The sequence below is a fragment of the Panthera pardus genome, unplaced genomic scaffold, assembly GCF_024362965.1.
Source record: "Panthera pardus isolate Hobbes unplaced genomic scaffold, ASM2436296v1 HiC_scaffold_8, whole genome shotgun sequence".
Classification (NCBI taxonomy): domain Eukaryota; kingdom Metazoa; phylum Chordata; class Mammalia; order Carnivora; family Felidae; genus Panthera; species Panthera pardus.
This window is the reverse complement of record NW_026527013.1, coordinates 82,529,333-82,546,770: the sequence shown is the minus strand read 5'-3', so window position 1 is coordinate 82,546,770 and position 17,438 is coordinate 82,529,333. Positions and strand designations below refer to the sequence as shown.

The 17,438-nt window shown below is 39.1% G+C and overlaps 1 protein-coding gene across 12 annotated transcripts in view; it reads left to right on the top strand.

Moving 5' to 3' along the window:
• Window positions 1-17,438, top strand: part of MAGI2 (membrane associated guanylate kinase, WW and PDZ domain containing 2) — a 1,325,358-nt gene that overhangs the window by 1,019,856 nt on the left and 288,064 nt on the right. For 9 of the 12 annotated variants that reach the window (XM_053897620.1, XM_053897618.1, XM_053897619.1 and 6 more), the window contains 2 exons: window positions 123-251; window positions 2,016-2,198. In XM_053897620.1, coding sequence (XP_053753595.1) covers window positions 123-251; window positions 2,016-2,198 — 312 coding nt within the window. The remainder of the gene's footprint in view (window positions 1-122; window positions 252-2,015; window positions 2,199-17,438) is intronic. The other 3 variants (XM_053897622.1, XM_053897621.1, XM_019451321.2) reach the window with 1 other exon arrangement.

Sequence of the window (17,438 nt, the reverse complement as noted above, 5' to 3'; positions counted from 1 at the left end):
TGTTGCCAGGTGGAGATTAATGGGTTTTGACAGTGGTACTGTGCACTGCAGATTCATAGAGACTCATAGGTTTGTCCTCAAAGACCACGCACAAGAATAAGGCTTGTTCTCCTCTGTGACAGTAGACGGCTCCTCATCGACATTACCCAGGCCCAAATCTGCCCGCCCCCGCGCTGTGCTGGAGAGGTCGCGCAGCGTGACTGACTTGTCTTACTGTCTGCGCAACCGCACAGGGAGGCCCTGGCCCTTTGGTATGTCCGAGGCTGCTCACTGCACTTGACCACACTTGGAACCATGTAGTGGGATGAGTGCTGCACAAACTTTTCACATCTTGTGGGCTCTTGCTCGTCAACAAAAGCATGAACACCTTACCACTACTGCACAATCACAATGAATGTAAAGGTCTCACTAAAGCTTCTCTCCAATTGTACATGTTACATTTATAAAGGAAACGTAGATGGCAAAGTTACATGCTTGTTTCATTTGCATTTTAAAGAAGAGAGATGTAATGAGAAAGAATGAAATCTGGCCTTTTGTAGCAATGTGGATGGAACTGGAGAGTGTTATGCTAAGTGAAATAAGTCATACGGAGAAAGACAGATACCATATGTTTTCACTCTTATGTGGATCCTGAGAAACTTAACAGAAGACCATGGGAGAGGGGAAGGAAAAATAAAAGTTAGAGAGAGAAGGGCCAAACCATTAAAGACTCTTAAAAACTGAGAATAAACTGAAGGTTGATGGGGGCTGGGAGGGAGGGGAACGTCAGTGATGGGCATTGAGGAGGACACCTGTTGGGATGAGCACTGGGTGTTGTATGGAAACCAACGTGACAATAAATTTCATATTAAAAACATAATAAAAAATATAGTAGAGAGGTGTAAAATAAGCTTAAATGTAAAATAGAGAATTATATTTAATATTTTAAAAGATATATGTGATGTGTAAATACATAAATTAAAATTCCAATATGATGACTCATATCTACTGCATATCACCCAAAATGTAACAGCAGCAAAAGCACCAAAATAGTTAGCTAAGTTACTATATATAGGGTGACTGTTGCAAATATCAAATCATATCACCCAAAGTGTGTGTATATGTACCTATATATATACAGACACACATATATATACACACACATATTTGAGGTAGCATTTAAAGCAGATATTAATTCTATTTCCCAGCCTGTTATTTTTAAGCTTTAATATGCTTAGGAATATGTTTAGTACAGATCATAGCTGGAAAAGCATATTCTATAACAAATTAGTGGTCAAACCTAGATGAGTGGGGTCAAGTTTTGTTCAGATTATTTAGGGATATGATTTGAATGTATCAACAATATTGTTACAAAATGTGTTACCTTTACATTCATAATTATATAGAGAAATATCAGCTTGCCTTTTGCTCACTTTTCAGAGTATACTAAAGACAACAAGGTCAGTAGAACTTTATCTGGTTATTTTATAGCATCTTACAATATAAACAAAAGTTAACTCAGTTCCCACATCCGGGCAGTCCTTCTGAACAATTGAGACCTTTGAAAAGATGGTAGCATACCATGGCTGCTATTCTTTTAAAAATAAAATAGTCCATTTTGGCTTTCTGGTTTTACCCCTTAAAGGATTTATCAGCCACTCACACATACCTCCTGCTCGGAGTCCTTTAGAACAAGAGAAATGTATCCAGATGTGTCTGGATGATTTGGGCTCTTCTTTATCTGCAGGTGTTGACAGCCTGTTGATTCGGCCCTTTTTAAAAAGCCCAAGGAGGGCTACTTTGGTGAATGGAAATATTGACCGACAGAAAATCTTTCCACAAACCAGGCAGCTTTTGCACTTTCCTGGATTCGTGGGACTGCTCTGTGTCAGCAGGTCATTCCCCACCCCCTGCTTGCGTTACTACAGGAGACCCCACACCTACCCCTGGGATTGCTGCGCAGTAGGGGGTTTCCTCTGCATGAGAACTTGCCTTAAACATGCTTTTTCTTTTTTAACTTATATTGGCCAATGTAGAAAAACCACTCTTCACCCGGGATGCATCCCAGTTGAAGGGAACGTTCCTCAGCACCACCCTAAAAAAGAGCAACATGGGTTTTGGATTCACCATCATTGGTGGAGACGAGCCTGATGAGTTTCTGCAGGTGAAAAGTGTCATTCCCGATGGGCCTGCAGCACAGGATGGGAAAATGGAAACAGGTGAGTTCCTTACTACTTCGGAAATTTGCTTTACAATCTTTCTTTCTTTTTTCTTTCATTTTTTTTCCTAAAGCAAATAGGCGGAGTTTCTTTGTGTTTTTCATTTGAAGGTCAAAGATCACTTCACTTTAGGGAAACTAGAAATTATGTTTCTCCTAAGTTTAAGAGTATCAAATTGAAGTATTTAGGAAATAGCTCCAAGTATCACTTTTGTCTCATTTTTCCCACTGCCCCTTCTATTTGCTGGATTTAATGGACTCTTGAGATTGACACTTTTCTAACTTATTTTTAGAGTTCCTTCTTAGAGATGTGATTAACATTTCATACTATTCTACCTTATATTCAACCATTGATATTTTAAAATCTGCATTAATCTTGTGAGAGTCTCATGCTGAATTGGCCCAGGTTAGATATTTAAATATGTATGTTCATCTCATAGAAAAAAATGTTGAATGGTATTCATCTTTATATGTCCCTATCAATATTTTAATATATAGGGTTTTTTTTTCCTGTAGTTGTTACGAATCCATTTTCACATGCAGTTACTTGGATGTCTATCAAATTAGAATCAAAATTCATTTAACATGGAGATGCAGAAGCAAACTATGAAGGTCAAGAAAATGTAAAATATGAAAGGTGTACAGAGGTAGAGAAAAAACGTAATGAACTAAGTCTGGTTTTCAAGTCTGATTTTGAATTCTCCCACCTGGCCCATGACCTTGGATTAATCCCATAATTTATAAATGCTAGTTTCCTTATCTGGAAAAAAAAATGGAAGAAGAAATTAAAAGACATGTTTTGAGAGAGAAAGTGCAAGCCAGGGGAGGCACAAAGAGAGAGGGTGAGAGAGAATCCCAAACAGGCCTCACACTGTCAGCTCAGAGCCTGATGTGGGACTCCATCTCGTGAACCGTGAAATCATGACTTGAGTCGAAATCAAGAGTCTTAACCAACTAAGCCACCCAGGTGCCCCAGAAAAAATCAGATTTTATCTTACGTACTTAAAATACTGGTTCAAGAATTTTGTACTGTAGTTTTTGAAATACATTAGAAAGAGTATACAAAGTGCTGTAACTATATCTCCAACAACTATATTGCCATTTCACATTTTCCACAAGGTTGATTTAATTTGTGGTATTAACTCACCAAAGTTAATGGTCCTAGTAGAAACACAAATTAGAGAATTACTTTTGAGGGAAAGTTATCACATCTGTATGGTCTATATGTTTGTGAATTTACCATTCAACAAATGGTGAATATTACCATTTATTAAATGGTTCCTCCAGAAATTACTTCTTTTCAGTGTCACCTAATGAATATATTTGTCACTGCCACTCACTAGTGAGTAATAATCCATTTAATACGTGTTATATCTCCTTAAAAGTTGAGTGAAGTTTTAAAACTAACTCACCACATTTTTAAACACTACAGTTGTAAAAATCATGTGCACATAATTTTCTGTAAGAGTTAAGTTTAAAGAGTGTCCAATTCCACTGCTCATCTAGTGTTATTTTATTAAGCAGCCACACCTTCATGGTCAAAAAATCACGGAGAAATATCAAATGACTCAACTAAAAATCATCTTATTGCTTACAATTAGAATAAGAGGAAATTATGGAATTAATAGCATCCTAGTAGAGGAAATGTGATCCTCAAAGCTTTTGAACTTCAGTGAAAGACTTAATAAGCCTATTTCTTTTCATAATAAAGAATAGTTATTTTTTCTCTGATCCAACCCACTATTCCATGTTTCAAAACTAGAAAAGAGTTTTTTCAGTGTAAACTTAAAAGACAAAATAAGACATTTGCACAGCAAAGCTTTTTCCCTTCTTACTCATTGTGCTAGTTTGCTATAGTCACACAGTCCAAGCCAGCCTCATTCAACAACAAAGTCAAAGCTTTTATTTATAATTGAGCAGACTTTCTTCATTTAAAGTAATCACAAAACAGGTCCCAACAGAGAAAGAAGAACCTAGGATTTAATTCTATTCACTGTCTCCTATTTATTCCTATTCATTAATTCAAGAACACATGTTCAGTTCCTCACTTTCACAGCCATTACAGACAAGAGGGTCACAAAGATGGATATAACAAGGCCCGAGTCTCAAGGAGTTTACATCTAGGAGCTTGTTCAGATACATGAACAAGTAGTTGTAACACAATATGTGTAGGATAAATCTGTCATAACCATGATGTTGACACAAAGTCAAGCGAGTGGGAGGAGGAAGCAACAGAAATTTTTTAAAAGAAAAGGGTATTCCTAACCATATAATCTTATTAGACTTTTATAGGAATGATAAAATACTCAAACAATTTACATGTTCATTGTTAATTGTGAGATAATTTGAAATAAAATGTAAACACACTTCAGTGACATTGCACAAGTTATATTAGGAATGACTCCTCAGTTCATTCAGCTAATATTTTATGAATAGCCATATGTCCTAGCCATGCTGCTAATTATTAAGGATGCAAAAATTAAGAGATGACTGTTTCTCTCCTTAAGGATCTTACACTATATGGGGTGCCTGGGTGGCTCAGTTGGTTAAGCCTCCAACTTGGGCTCAGGTCATGATCTCGCGGTTTGTGAGTTAGAGCCCCACATCATGCTCTGTGCTGACAGCTCAGAGCCTGGAGCCTGCTTCGGATTCTGTGTCTCCCTCTCTCTCTGCCCCTCCCCTGCTTATGCTGTGTCTCTCTCTGTCTCAAAAATAAAAACATTTTTAAAAATTTTAAAAAAAGATCTTACGCTATAGAAATAATGAGTGACATGTTAATGAATATTTATATCAACATAATAATAATAATAATAATAATAATAATAATAATATGTACAGGGGCACCTGGGTGGCTCAGTCGGTTGAGCATCTGACTTTGGCTCAGGTCATGATCTCGCAGTCCATGAGTTCAAGCCCCATGTTGGGCTGTGTGCTGACAGCTCAGAGCCTGGAGCCTGCTTCAGATTCTGTGTCTCCCTCTCTCTCTGTCCCTCCCCCTCTCACTCTCTGTCTCTCTCTGTCTCTCAAAAATGAATAAAAATTTTTAAAAAATTAATAGAAAAATATATGTACAAAGTCCAGAAATAGTACAGAGAAATAGGAAATCAAATCCATTGGGAGATGCTTAGGGAGGGCCTCATAGAGAAGATGATGCCTGACAAAGTTTCTAGTGATGAATAGCTGCTTGCTAGGTGGACAAATAAGGAAAGCCCTAGAAAGAGGAAATAACACGTGCAAAGGCACAGTAGTAGAGAATGCCTTAGATAATGATTTACAGTGTATGCCAATATTCCAACTTCAGTAGACATTCATGTGAAGTATCAAATAAAATGATAATCATAACTGGTAAAGATGAACTACTATGACTCACAGCAAACATCAAATAATATATAGTCATATATCCTCAAATACAAAACATAGATATCGGAGCACCAGGGCAGCTCAGTCAGTTTAGCATCTGACTCTTGATTTTGGCTCAGGTCATGGTCTGACAGTTCATGAGTTCGAGCCCCACGTCAGGCTCCATGCTAACAATGCGGTGCCTGTTTGGGATTCTCTCTCGCCCTCCCTCTCTACCCCTCCCCCACGCATGTGTGCACCTTTTCTGTTTCTCTCTCTGAAAATAAATTAATAGACTTTAAAAAAGAATTGTTTTTAAATAGACACTACAGATATAACAGGAAATGCTTTGTATTTAAAAGGTGAATGGTCTCATTCGACATTGATGAAATAAGCAAGAAAATATTTGAATCAATTTTTCTAGCTCTAGGTTATCTCTAATTTAGGCAAAGAAATGTCAATAGTTTGTGTGGATGCAAAGAAAGATCCACCATACTAAAAGGGTGACCAAGGGTCCTACACAATAAAAACAAGGGTAGGGTGGGAATTCTTTCTTTCTCAGACAGCACTGACTCATGGGAAGGGGTAGAGAACAGGAGAAAATGAGGACATTGTGCCTCTGGCTGCTTTTTGACAACTAATTGAGCCAATCCTCCATGGTCCTGTCATGTTCCAGAAGAAGCTTTCTTAGAAGAAATTACCACAGTGCCCAGGAACCATCCAACTTCTGATTATTAAATATTCTACATGTCCTGGCAATCATGTGTTGGCACCAGAGATCCTGATAATGTTCTTTAAACTATTTTAAAAAGCAAGATTGATATACTAAGGCTTACATAGAAACTGCAGAGTCTTGATAGTTATTTACCTAACATCCTTCCTGAGAAAGCTTCTCTCGTTACATGATGTTTCATGTTTTTTCCCCAGGCTAATTTTTGAATCAAGGCTTGAGGTTTTCAAAAAATGTAAGAGTCAGGAAAGCTGGCCTGTCTGTGAAGTTCTTCTAAAGATAGGGGTTGAATTATGAGGTCACTCACAATCTATTAGATTTTATTGGCCCTCTTCTAAAGTTTATCCATGTTATTAGTAAATGGCAAGAGACTAGGAGACAAACATCTTGACATCTCTACCTCCTGGCATTTTTCCGTTTCAGCAGATCACTGTTACTATCCTTTTACTGGTTGCTACCTCTTTATTTGAGTTTCTGAAAGTAGAGGCACAAGATTAATTTTGTCAGAATCACTTGAGGAGCTTTTTAAAGATGCAAATTCCTGTACCCCTGGGTCTACTGATTCCAAATTTCAGCAAGTGGTTTTTGGGAATGTGCCTTTATAGACTTTTAAAAATTGTCAAATCAATATATGCATGTGAAAAAATAGCATCCAAATATTTGTAATGCATAAAACGTCTGTCCTGCCCCTCCCCACCCTCCAGGCCCATATCCCAGAGGCACTCAATCAGTTTGTATTCTTATAGATGGTAAATATCTTCACACCTCCAATTAATGTGTTTATACTGTTGTTGATTTAACAGATTTAGACATGGCCTATATTTACTTCCTCTTAGAAAGAAATGAAGCGTTAGCTCTCTTGTCTCCCATCTGCCTTCTTACATTTTCCCAGTTGAATTTTACAACTAATTTTAGTCAGATTTGTACAGTTTTTGCATTACCATGGCTTTGTAAATTTGTTCACTGACCCCAGTGGCATATATTAATACATTTTCCCCCTTAAACAGCTTTGTGAAGTTTCACTTTGTCTTTCTCTCTTACTTGCAACATCTTTCTTAAAACTATTTTTTTTTCCTCCAAAAGCACCATCATATTAGACCCTCTAGAGGATCTCTTTTCCGGTTCCTGTCTGAGGCCAATTGTATATCTGACCCTTGGGGATCTTCCATTGTATCTCTCCCCCTGCAGAGTCCCCCATTATCCACATTGTACCTCTTTTTTATGGAAGCTCATTTTACTAAGAGCACAGTCCTCATATGTGTTGTGATCCTCAGTTGTCCATATTTAAAAGTGAAACTGAAAAGTTTCTCTAGGGTTCTTAGCCAGGGGCAGGATATGAAAGTCTGTTAAATAAGGCCATTTTTTTGGAGACACCCTTAGTTTTCAACTTGGGGCAGGTGATGGGCGCTCTCCATGCAATGCCGCCAGGAGGATCTTCTATATACTTGTATCAGATGTCTCCCAATCCCAAGCCTTTCTTGGATTCTGTAGAGCAACTGAGAGCCCTTCTTGTCTGTGTCACCTTCCCCTCCAAGAACACACTAAATATGGGCCTCCTGGGTGGGTCATTCAGTTAAGCGCCTAACTCTTGATTTTAGCTCAGGTCATGATCTCATGGTTTGTGGGATCAAGTCCCACATCAGGCTCTGTACTGACGGTGCAGAGCCTGTTTAGGATTCTCTCTCTCTCATTCTCTCTCTCTCTCTCTCTCTCCTTTTTCTCCCTCCCCCTCTCCCTGTTTGTGTTGTCTCTCTCTGTCAAAATAAACATAAACACACACACACACACACACACACACACACACACACACACACACACACATTAGAACAGGAATGCACAAATGCTTTCTGTAAAGGGCCAAATGTATATATTTTAGGCTTTAGGGTCCAGGTAGTCTCTGTCACAACTATTTAAGTCTGTCATCATGAAAGCAGCCTTAGACAACACACAAACAAATGGATATGGCCGTGTTGCAGTAAAATTGTATTTACAAAAACAAGCAGGAGGTTTGGCACCATGAGCCATAGTTTGCCAACCCCAACTCTAGAACAGACCTTCCAAAGCCATGATAAATTAGTTATCATGCCTTTATTTTTATTCCATATGCTAAGATTCTCTTCAACTGTCATGTCATATAACAGCCCCTCTGTCAGATAAATGGCTTCTCTCAAGTTCTCTTCACTGCAGTGGGTTTATGCATTTTAAAGTCCTTGTTAAAGAAGATAGCCATGTGGATTCAGTCTGCCATCTGGAACTAGAAGTCTTAGAATCTGCATTTTTACACCCACTGAAGTTTGAGAATGACTGAACATAGTGGTACAAGAAGACTCCTTTCCCATCTACTGTACAACTTAAACATTCTCCATCCTACCCTGACTGCCTGTCAATAGAGCCTATGCTCAGCATTACTTTTAAGGAGTGTTTATGAATATTCCTTGGTGCCAACTTTTGGGATAGAGTCTATGGCCATCTACCCAATAGAACAAAGCCAATTAATCCTTATGTTTATCTTTCGTATCAGTCTAGGACATTGAATCAAGAGCAATTTCTCATTCTTTGGGGATTTTAACCCCTGTTAATACTTTATCCCATAATTCACATTTTCTGAAATCTTAGTTATTCTTTTGCTTTCTAGGGGACAGTAAAGACTAACCTGAGGTTGTGAGTGCTAGATGAGCAGGTGACTGCTTGGCTCTCAACAGGACAGTCATTGCTCCTCTTAAGGCTGGCCCTTGGGTACTGATTCTCCAGTTAATGGTCATGCAGTGGTTTCCCACCCTGCTCCGCCCCTAACCATTTGATTTTTCCTAACCATTTAATCTTTCCTAGCCAGTTTTAGCTCAACGGTTTAATAAAATTCCACAGTTATTAACTAAATATCTCCTGAGAAAGAGCTATATGTATTGAGAAAGCCCAGGAAGTAATTCAAAAATGTTTTCTGTGTCCCATTTTCCCTCTACCTCATAACTTGTAACCAGAGCAGCCTCCCTTTTGAATTTTGAGCACACGCCTGTGTTGGTCTGTCCCAACTGCTATCTTACTGATTGGATTGCTTTATAAAACGTCTTAGTGAATCAGCCAGTTCTTCATCACCACCCACCTCCACCTCAAATGTTCACATTTAGATGGTACTGTCAATATCCAGAAGCAGATGAATGAATCAGGGAAATGTAATTGTTCTATTTGAAGTATCTATTTAGTTTTCTATTGAAATCCACACCAAAACTCAGTGACTTAAGGAACAATCAAATGTTTACTCATGATTCCACATTCTTGCCTGGGTGGTTCGCATCTGCTAGGCTCACTTTGGGATTTGCAATAATAAAAATGGAGCAAGGAACCTTAATCGGGGCTCTTGTCTTCTCCTGGACATTAGCAGTCTCTCACATTTTAATCCTGCATCCCACTTTCTTGCTACTAAGAAAAAACTTTAGACTCAGAGTCTACAACACAATCAAACGTTTCCTCGTGATTGCACATTCTTGCCTAGGTGGTTCTCATCTGCTAGGCTCACTTTGGGACTTGCATGTGGCCACAGTAATCTAGAAGCTCTCCTGGGGCTAGGATGTGCTAGGTGGCTTCACTTGTAGTTGATGCCTCAGCTGGGATGGATGGGACTCCTGAGGTAAGGCACCTCTTTCTCCACGTGGTCCCAGCCACAAGGTTTCTGGTCCAGTTTCCATGGTGGCTTAGGGCTCTAAGAGAGAAAGGAAAACTGGCAGACCTCTCACAGCCTAGCCTGCAAACAGCACAGTATCCCTTCTACCTCTTCTACTGATCAAAGCAAGTCACAGGTTTGCCCGTATTCAATGGCAGGGAAAGTAGGCCCCATGTTTTGGTAGGAGAAGTGGCAAAACATTTCTAGTAATCTTTCAACTACTGCAGTATCCTTCCTGTGACTTTCTTGTTTCTAAATTACCTGACTTTGTTCAAACTTCCCTGAGAAAATGATCTTTTACTTTCATGGACAGTCTATCTTTTTACCTTTGTGGTACAGAAGCATTGCTAACGTTTTACCTTCCAGTTTTCATTGTGCTACGAATAAATAACAGTGAATCATAATACCACGTCCAGGGATTACAAGCAGTAAAATCACCAGATCTCCAGCTCTATATTTCTAATAAAAAAGAGGAAGTGGTTGCAGCAATTCAGTTTGTAAGATCTAGCAAAATATTCAGATTCAGATCTATGTTAGATACTTTTCTAAATAACCCCTTGATATTAACATCATTTGTGCCTTTTTAGGCATTTATGAACTACAAAACTATGAACTATTATGCTGCAAAAAAAAAAAAAGCAAAAAAAATCTTGTGCCTGCAAAAGCCAGAAAATACAATTGAATTTCTAGCCAACTGACCAAAACTAATATCTCCAGTAGAAAAGAAATAAACTGTTTTTGTTTAGCTTTTCAATATATCTACTCTTGATTCTTTCCAAACACACCTAACTTTCAAAACCTCACTTCATGTTGTTCAAATACCTAGCATCTCCCCTGCAAGTAATATGCCTTTTGGATCGATCACAGGACATCTTGCAAAGAAGGCAAGAGACACACTAAACACTTTCTATCTTCTGTGCTCTTTTTAAGAGGATATAGAGGGAATGCAAATGCCATCATTGGCACGATACTTGATTTGGCTGCAAACCAAACCACTTGAAAGGATTAAAAATTGTTGCACTGGGGTGCCTGGGTGGCTCAGTCGGTTGGGCATCTGACTTCAGCTCAGGTCATGATCTCACAGTTTGTGGGTTCAAGCCCCACGTCAGGCTCTGTGCTGACAGCTCAGAGCCTGGAGCCTGCTTCAGATTCTCTCTCTCTCTCTCTCTCTCTCTCTCTCTCTCTCTCTCTCTCTGCCCCTTCCCCACTCACACTCTGTCTCTCACAAAAAATAAATAAGCATTAAAATTTTGTTTTAAATTGTTGCAACAATTCTTAAAATCATTCAATAATTTCAATAATACATTTAGTTTTGAAAAGAGGTCTTTGTAACCCAAATAAATGCTGTTGCAGTACCTCTTTTTTGGCACATTTCTGCCTTATCTCATTTGGTAAATACCTTGCACGATGCTAGTTATGACCTCTTCATGTAAAATCACAGTCTAGAGAAAAGCTCACTTGAGAAGGATTAAATACTACACAAGTCCTGTCTAGTTCTCCTCTCTGCCCTAGGCTTCAGAGCTTTATTTCCATTTTAGCATAAATATAGCAAAGTTTGTTACTTTAATTTTGTTTCTAGTTTCAGTGTTGGTGTCCATTTGGGCAAGTCACACAGTAACTGAGTTACAATATTCATGACCCCTGTAACATCAAGGAAGTCAATGCACTTAAATGTACTTTTAGCACTATTATTTTTATGTTACTCTGCATAAAAGCTTTACATTAATTTGCAGTACAGGTTCACTGGCCTTCCTAGGAGCTAAATAAGAAAGGAGGTGGGGGCTTTACTCAGCCTAAGAACAGAGCTCAGAACGGTGCTAGGTGTTATAACACCAGGGATGTTACATTAAAGTAACCTTACTGGACATGAAGTTGGCATTTTAAAAATATGAAAGCTTATTATTTAAGTTTAATGGAAATGGATTGGAGATTATGGGATTAATGCTGTCTTTTTCTTACCTACTCTATGGAGGAAGTGGTTGGTTGTCATTATACTAGTGAAAGGTTTCAGTTTAAATTACACATATTTGAAATAATGGTATTATCTAAAAGCATTTAAGAAGTTTTTAGTATTTTAACTTCTTAGATCTGGGGCCAAGATCACCAAATCCCTCACTTAGGAATGAAACAAAAGTCTCCAAATAGGTACAAAGCTTACCAGATTCTGGTGTCTGGATTGTCATATGTGCTTTTTTATAGACAATGTTAAATTCATCTCATTCTTGTTCCTCTCCCTCCCATCACTAATGGAACTACACCTTCCGTTCATCAGGAAACAATATTTTTTAGAAAAGGTGCTTATTTTCACTTGTCCCCTCCTTCAGCTGACTTGTGAATTCTTGTTATTTTCAATCCTCCCTCCCCAACCCCTCACTGTAAGCTCTCTGACACCAGGGCCTATATCTGACTTCATCATTAATAAATTCCCAAGGCTTATTTACTACCAGATATATGACATACATTCAATTTGGTGATTGCACAGTTGAAGGGATCTATCTGTGCAGCACTGATTTGCTTACATGGATTACTATGGAGGCATAAGATGTACTATAATAATCACAGATTTTTCTATGATTATTTATGCTCCCTTAGAGAATTATTTAAGGTTTTTCTTCGTCTAATTTAACCAAACATTTCGTTAGATGAATTATTACATATAAAGTTCTTAGAATAGGGCATGACATATGGAATCATTCAAAATTGGTTACCATGATTAATATTTATAAGACTACCTTCCAATAAATTGAAGGAAGCTTTAGTATTCTGGGAGTGATAGATCCATGAAAAGATTTATGAACAGCTTAGGATGTTCACCATTTGGACCCTGGGAATTAAATGATTCTACATGGAACACTTAACAACAAAACAGCTCTTAACTTCTTAAAATAGTTTTTGATTTTAAAGGAGGTAACCAGAAAATTTTTAGAATGATGGTGCCATGTTGACAACTCTTATTCTGTTGGCAGACTGTCAGATGAAGTAGAACGCTCAACCTCTTTTGTGTGCATATACCACTGACATTGGGCTGGGTGCCATTCAGGTAGCCATTGGATTCTAACCCCTGTTTACTAGACACATGTTAGAGACATCAGTAACCTAATCTTAAGATGTTTACTGAAGTTCCTCACTTTTTGGTATTATAACCCAGTCCAAAATAAAAGCATGCCGATCCTGAATCATAACAAACAAAAAGAAAAGTCTAGGGAGGGTAAGATGGTTGGAAAATGTATGAGGCAAAAAAAAAATGTTTCTGTTAAAAGAAATAATACTCCCTGAATCAAATATCTATATAGGATATTGGTGCATATTCCTACAGATTGTGAGCTTGTAAGTGGTCGTTGAATAGTTTAATTTCATAGATACACACATATATATTATAATCTATAGATGTGTGCAGTATAAATGAGAAAAAGAGGCAAGAAATATGTCTTTACTGTTTCATCAGCTAAGTCTTAGATCTTAGTTCATAATTATAAATCTCTTAGCATTCTAAACAAGAAGTCTTCATGGAAGTCAATAGGAGATAAATTGCCATGCAGACCTTTGTTTATAAGTGTAATTCTGCTGGTTTTTGCAAGCTGCCAGTGAAATTAGAGATGGAGCACGCTGGAGACTGCACATACCAAAACCGCTGCAGCTGCAGAAACATTATTCCCGTATCCAATGTAATTAATGTGCCTCTCACATGCGCCAGCTGAGGATTTGCATGAACTGACTAGAGCACACACGGTAAATCTTGTGTCATCATCTAATTTACTACTTTGTTCAAAAATCCAACTCTGCAAGGTGAAGTGTGCATTTTTTAATGGCGAGAACTATTGTCAGAAAGGAAAACGTTTCACCACATATATGAGATATTGACCAAAAAGAAAATAAAGTGGGAACTTTGTTTTGTGAAACCAAGATTAATAGCCTAGAACTGTCTTTCTCCATATTATCACCTTTGTATTCCTTCCCTCTTTGTTTTAAAGTGTTGGGTCCTGAAATTTTCACTCCTCTTGCTTCTTTGTTGTTCTTTTTTCCTATTTTCTCATTTGCCTGGGGGAAAAAAACTGGAAAAAAACTGGATCTATTTTCTCCAGTTTTCTCACGAGAGAATGAAATTTTGGGCCTGAAAAAAAACTGACTTAGATTGCCACATCTCTAAATTTAACGTGAAGCACTTAACATACTTTCAAGCGTGGTGATGGATAGACACACTATGTAGCAGAACTGGCATGTTTTCAGAACAGTTTCTCATGGACTTGTATAAGATTGTGTTCCTGGATTGGGACATAAAAGCTTTGAAGTGTTAGAATAATGAAGTTGGTGCAAGATGTAGCAAGAGCTGGAATTATAAGAATCCATCCTGTGTGCAGTGAACATTCCTAGAAAATAAGGTGCCAGGATTTTCTGGTCATTGACATTTGCCTACAGGCTACATTAGTGATGACAGGTGTAATCTCAGAATTTATAAAGTAGAACCTCGAGTGCAAACTAAAGGACATATAATTGTTTCCATTGTCTTTCATCAAGGTGGGTCCTTGAGATATTTTTAACAAAAATGCAAAGGTCATTTTTCCTTTGGAAAAAAATAACCATCTGCCATTTCCTAGAGAAAAGGTGACATTTTTCTATGAAAAGGAGACATTTTGCCCAGAGGCGAGTGGAGGCAGTTTCTGGGATTGCCTGACAGTGAGTTTACATAAGAGCAGAGTAAGATGCTGTGCCTCTGGCAGAAATGACATTTTCCCCCCTATTCAGGGTTGCAAATTCTAAAAAATACAAAATTGACTTTTGGGTGGTAGTTCTGGTCTCTTATTGATGTGTGCAGTGGCATTACTAATTAATGTTGTGAACACGTGCCATGCTGAGACAAGGAGAGTTTATACAAAGATGGCAGACTGGGGACTGAGCCCTGAGCTAGAAGTCCATTACTTCACATTGGATTTCTATCACTGACTAATCTTGTTCTGTTTCACAATCCACCTAGTGCCCCACTGCACAGCATCAGTGTTCCTATCTATTAATAATTACTCAAAACAGATGTATGCATTTGCTCATTCATTTATTCAGCAAACTTCATAATAGGATGTTGAGTGGTTGCTTTGCATAGAAGTGGCTCTAGGTCCTGTCACCCTCCCCCAGGGCTACTGTGGACTTGCCCTACAACAATAAACTGCCCCCCTACCCCCCTCTATATAAAAAGAAGCTGGAGAAGGAAAATTTTTCCTCAATGTAGTTTTCCTCATGTGGGATGCAGTGCAGGCGTTGACAGGTAATCCAGTTGTCCCCACGAGAAAGGGAGTGTTGCTTCCCATCTCCACCTCAACCCACATGAGGAGGGAGGTCCTAAGGGAATAATCCCTCACTGAAATTGAGGTTGTCTAAAACAAGGAGAGATGGCATTTTGATTTCTGAATTGGGCATTTATTCAGGCAGTGAGTGGACTTGCTTCCCTTGCCATCAGAAGAAGAGAGAAGTGAATTGGACAGAGATGGAAAGATAAAGAGAAAACACGACAGTGAAGCCACTGCAACCCAGGATCTGGCATGGCAAGGCTATATGAGTTTTCTGTGGGAAAACTTGAGCCTGCCATATTTCATATACACTCAAGAGAGCTGCCTACTGGGCAAAGAAAACCCAACAAGAACAGGCTGGGCGGCGTTCCAATATGGCAGCAGCTGATGGATATGAAAGAGGTCAGGCTTGAATCAAATACTGCACTGACCCTGGGATGGATGTGCAGACCCATCCCATGAGAGAGCCAGCCCCTAGGTACCTGCCACTTCAGTGGTCAGTTACCATTCATCAGACAAGCAGCCACGACCAACACCATTGCAGCCAACTCAATAAAAAAGACTTCCTCTCTGGAAGAACTAGACCTTGAGGAGTAAGGGAAGGAAGAAGCAGTGACCTAGGGGCAGACCATGCCTCACCCACTTCAAGGCTATCAGGGTCCCACTACAAACGAGCCCATGCAGAGCATACAAGGAAAGTGATTTAAATCAAGTTTAAAGTTGAGGCTTTAACAAGGCTGGGCATATTATAGCCAAAGGTGACTTCAAAGTTAAGAATTTTCCCAAGCTATCATTAAGGACTGGGAACTTTTGGAGGTTGAAAATAGTGACTGTAGGGAAAAAACTACTTTACATTTTTACCACTCACCCCCCTAGATGAGACTGCTCAATACACTTGTTGTGTGTACATTGAGTGCCCACCACACATCAGCCATCCTTTCAGGTCTGGGGACTCATGGCCAAATAATACAGACTTTATCTTAAAGGAATGTACAGTCCGGCAAAGCAACAGAGGTATGTGAACAAATTTTAAATGACACCTGGAGGTAAACACTAGAAGAGATGTGTACAGACTTCCCGAGGGAGACAGAGGAATAAGTCTGTCATGGAGGGAGATGGCATGGGAAGAGGCCAGGAAAGATTTCACAGATGAAGTGTGATTCAGAGACCTGAAGGGAGATTATGAATTTATTAAGCATTCCAGGTATGGGGAGTATTGTGTGCAAAAGTGCAGACATCCATTCATTCAGGAGACATATACTGGAGCTTTTACTATGAGCCACGAGCTGTGCCAGGTAGGATCTTGGCTTCTAAGATGAAAACAACATGATCCTTGCATGGATCCACATGTAGGGGACATAGAAAACCACGGGCTGTTTGTTATGCCTGGAACCTAGGAGGCAGCGCAGAAGGAAGACAGAAACAGAAGTTGAGGTGAAAGGCTGCCAGGAACTTAACAGGGAAGGGAACTATCAAACACACTTAGGAGACATGGAGGGCTTACAAGCCGGGCTGCCAACTTCATCAAGTGTGCATTTTAGGGATATAAATCTGGAGTCAGTATAAAATATGAATTGTGGAAAAACAGACAGGAATCAGAGGACATGGTCGGAAATGTTCAGCATCTCTTCCGTTTCCCTCTCTGAACCCACCTTCTCTGGTTCCCTCTATGGACTCCACCAAGTGGCTCCCTTGCTGTAGAGCTCCCAGATGGGCTCAGTGAGTGAGAAGAAGCAGCTGGCAATCAGAGGGCCGTATGAGAGTGAGGCGCTGGCACTTACTTCCTTAGTTTACTTGCTGCCAGCTTGCTGTGTGCTGGGCATCCATCTTCTGGAAGCTCTGCTCTAACAACCACCGGAGAAGAAAGAGGAAATTAAATGGCAAATCCGTGGACACTGGAATCAGTGTTCCCTGTTGTCTGAGTGAGAGAGATGAGTGAAGAAAGACTTAAGTCTTTGGGTGCTTCTTTGGGTTTCACGCTTGAGCAGTGAGGTGGACTATGGTGCCTTTAATGCAGAAGGAGAAGCAAGTTAGGAGTGTTTTAACCTAATAAGACTGTTTCAATAACTCTTAAGTCGTAAGGAATTGAGGCTAAGTTAGGTTATATGTGAACAAGGCTTATATAAGGCTTATGTTTGTAAGAGTCAACCTCTATATACAGTTTCCCTTCAAAGACAATTAAGTTCTCAATTTCATAATTTGTATTTTCTTTGTTGAGTGTTTTATGATTCCCTT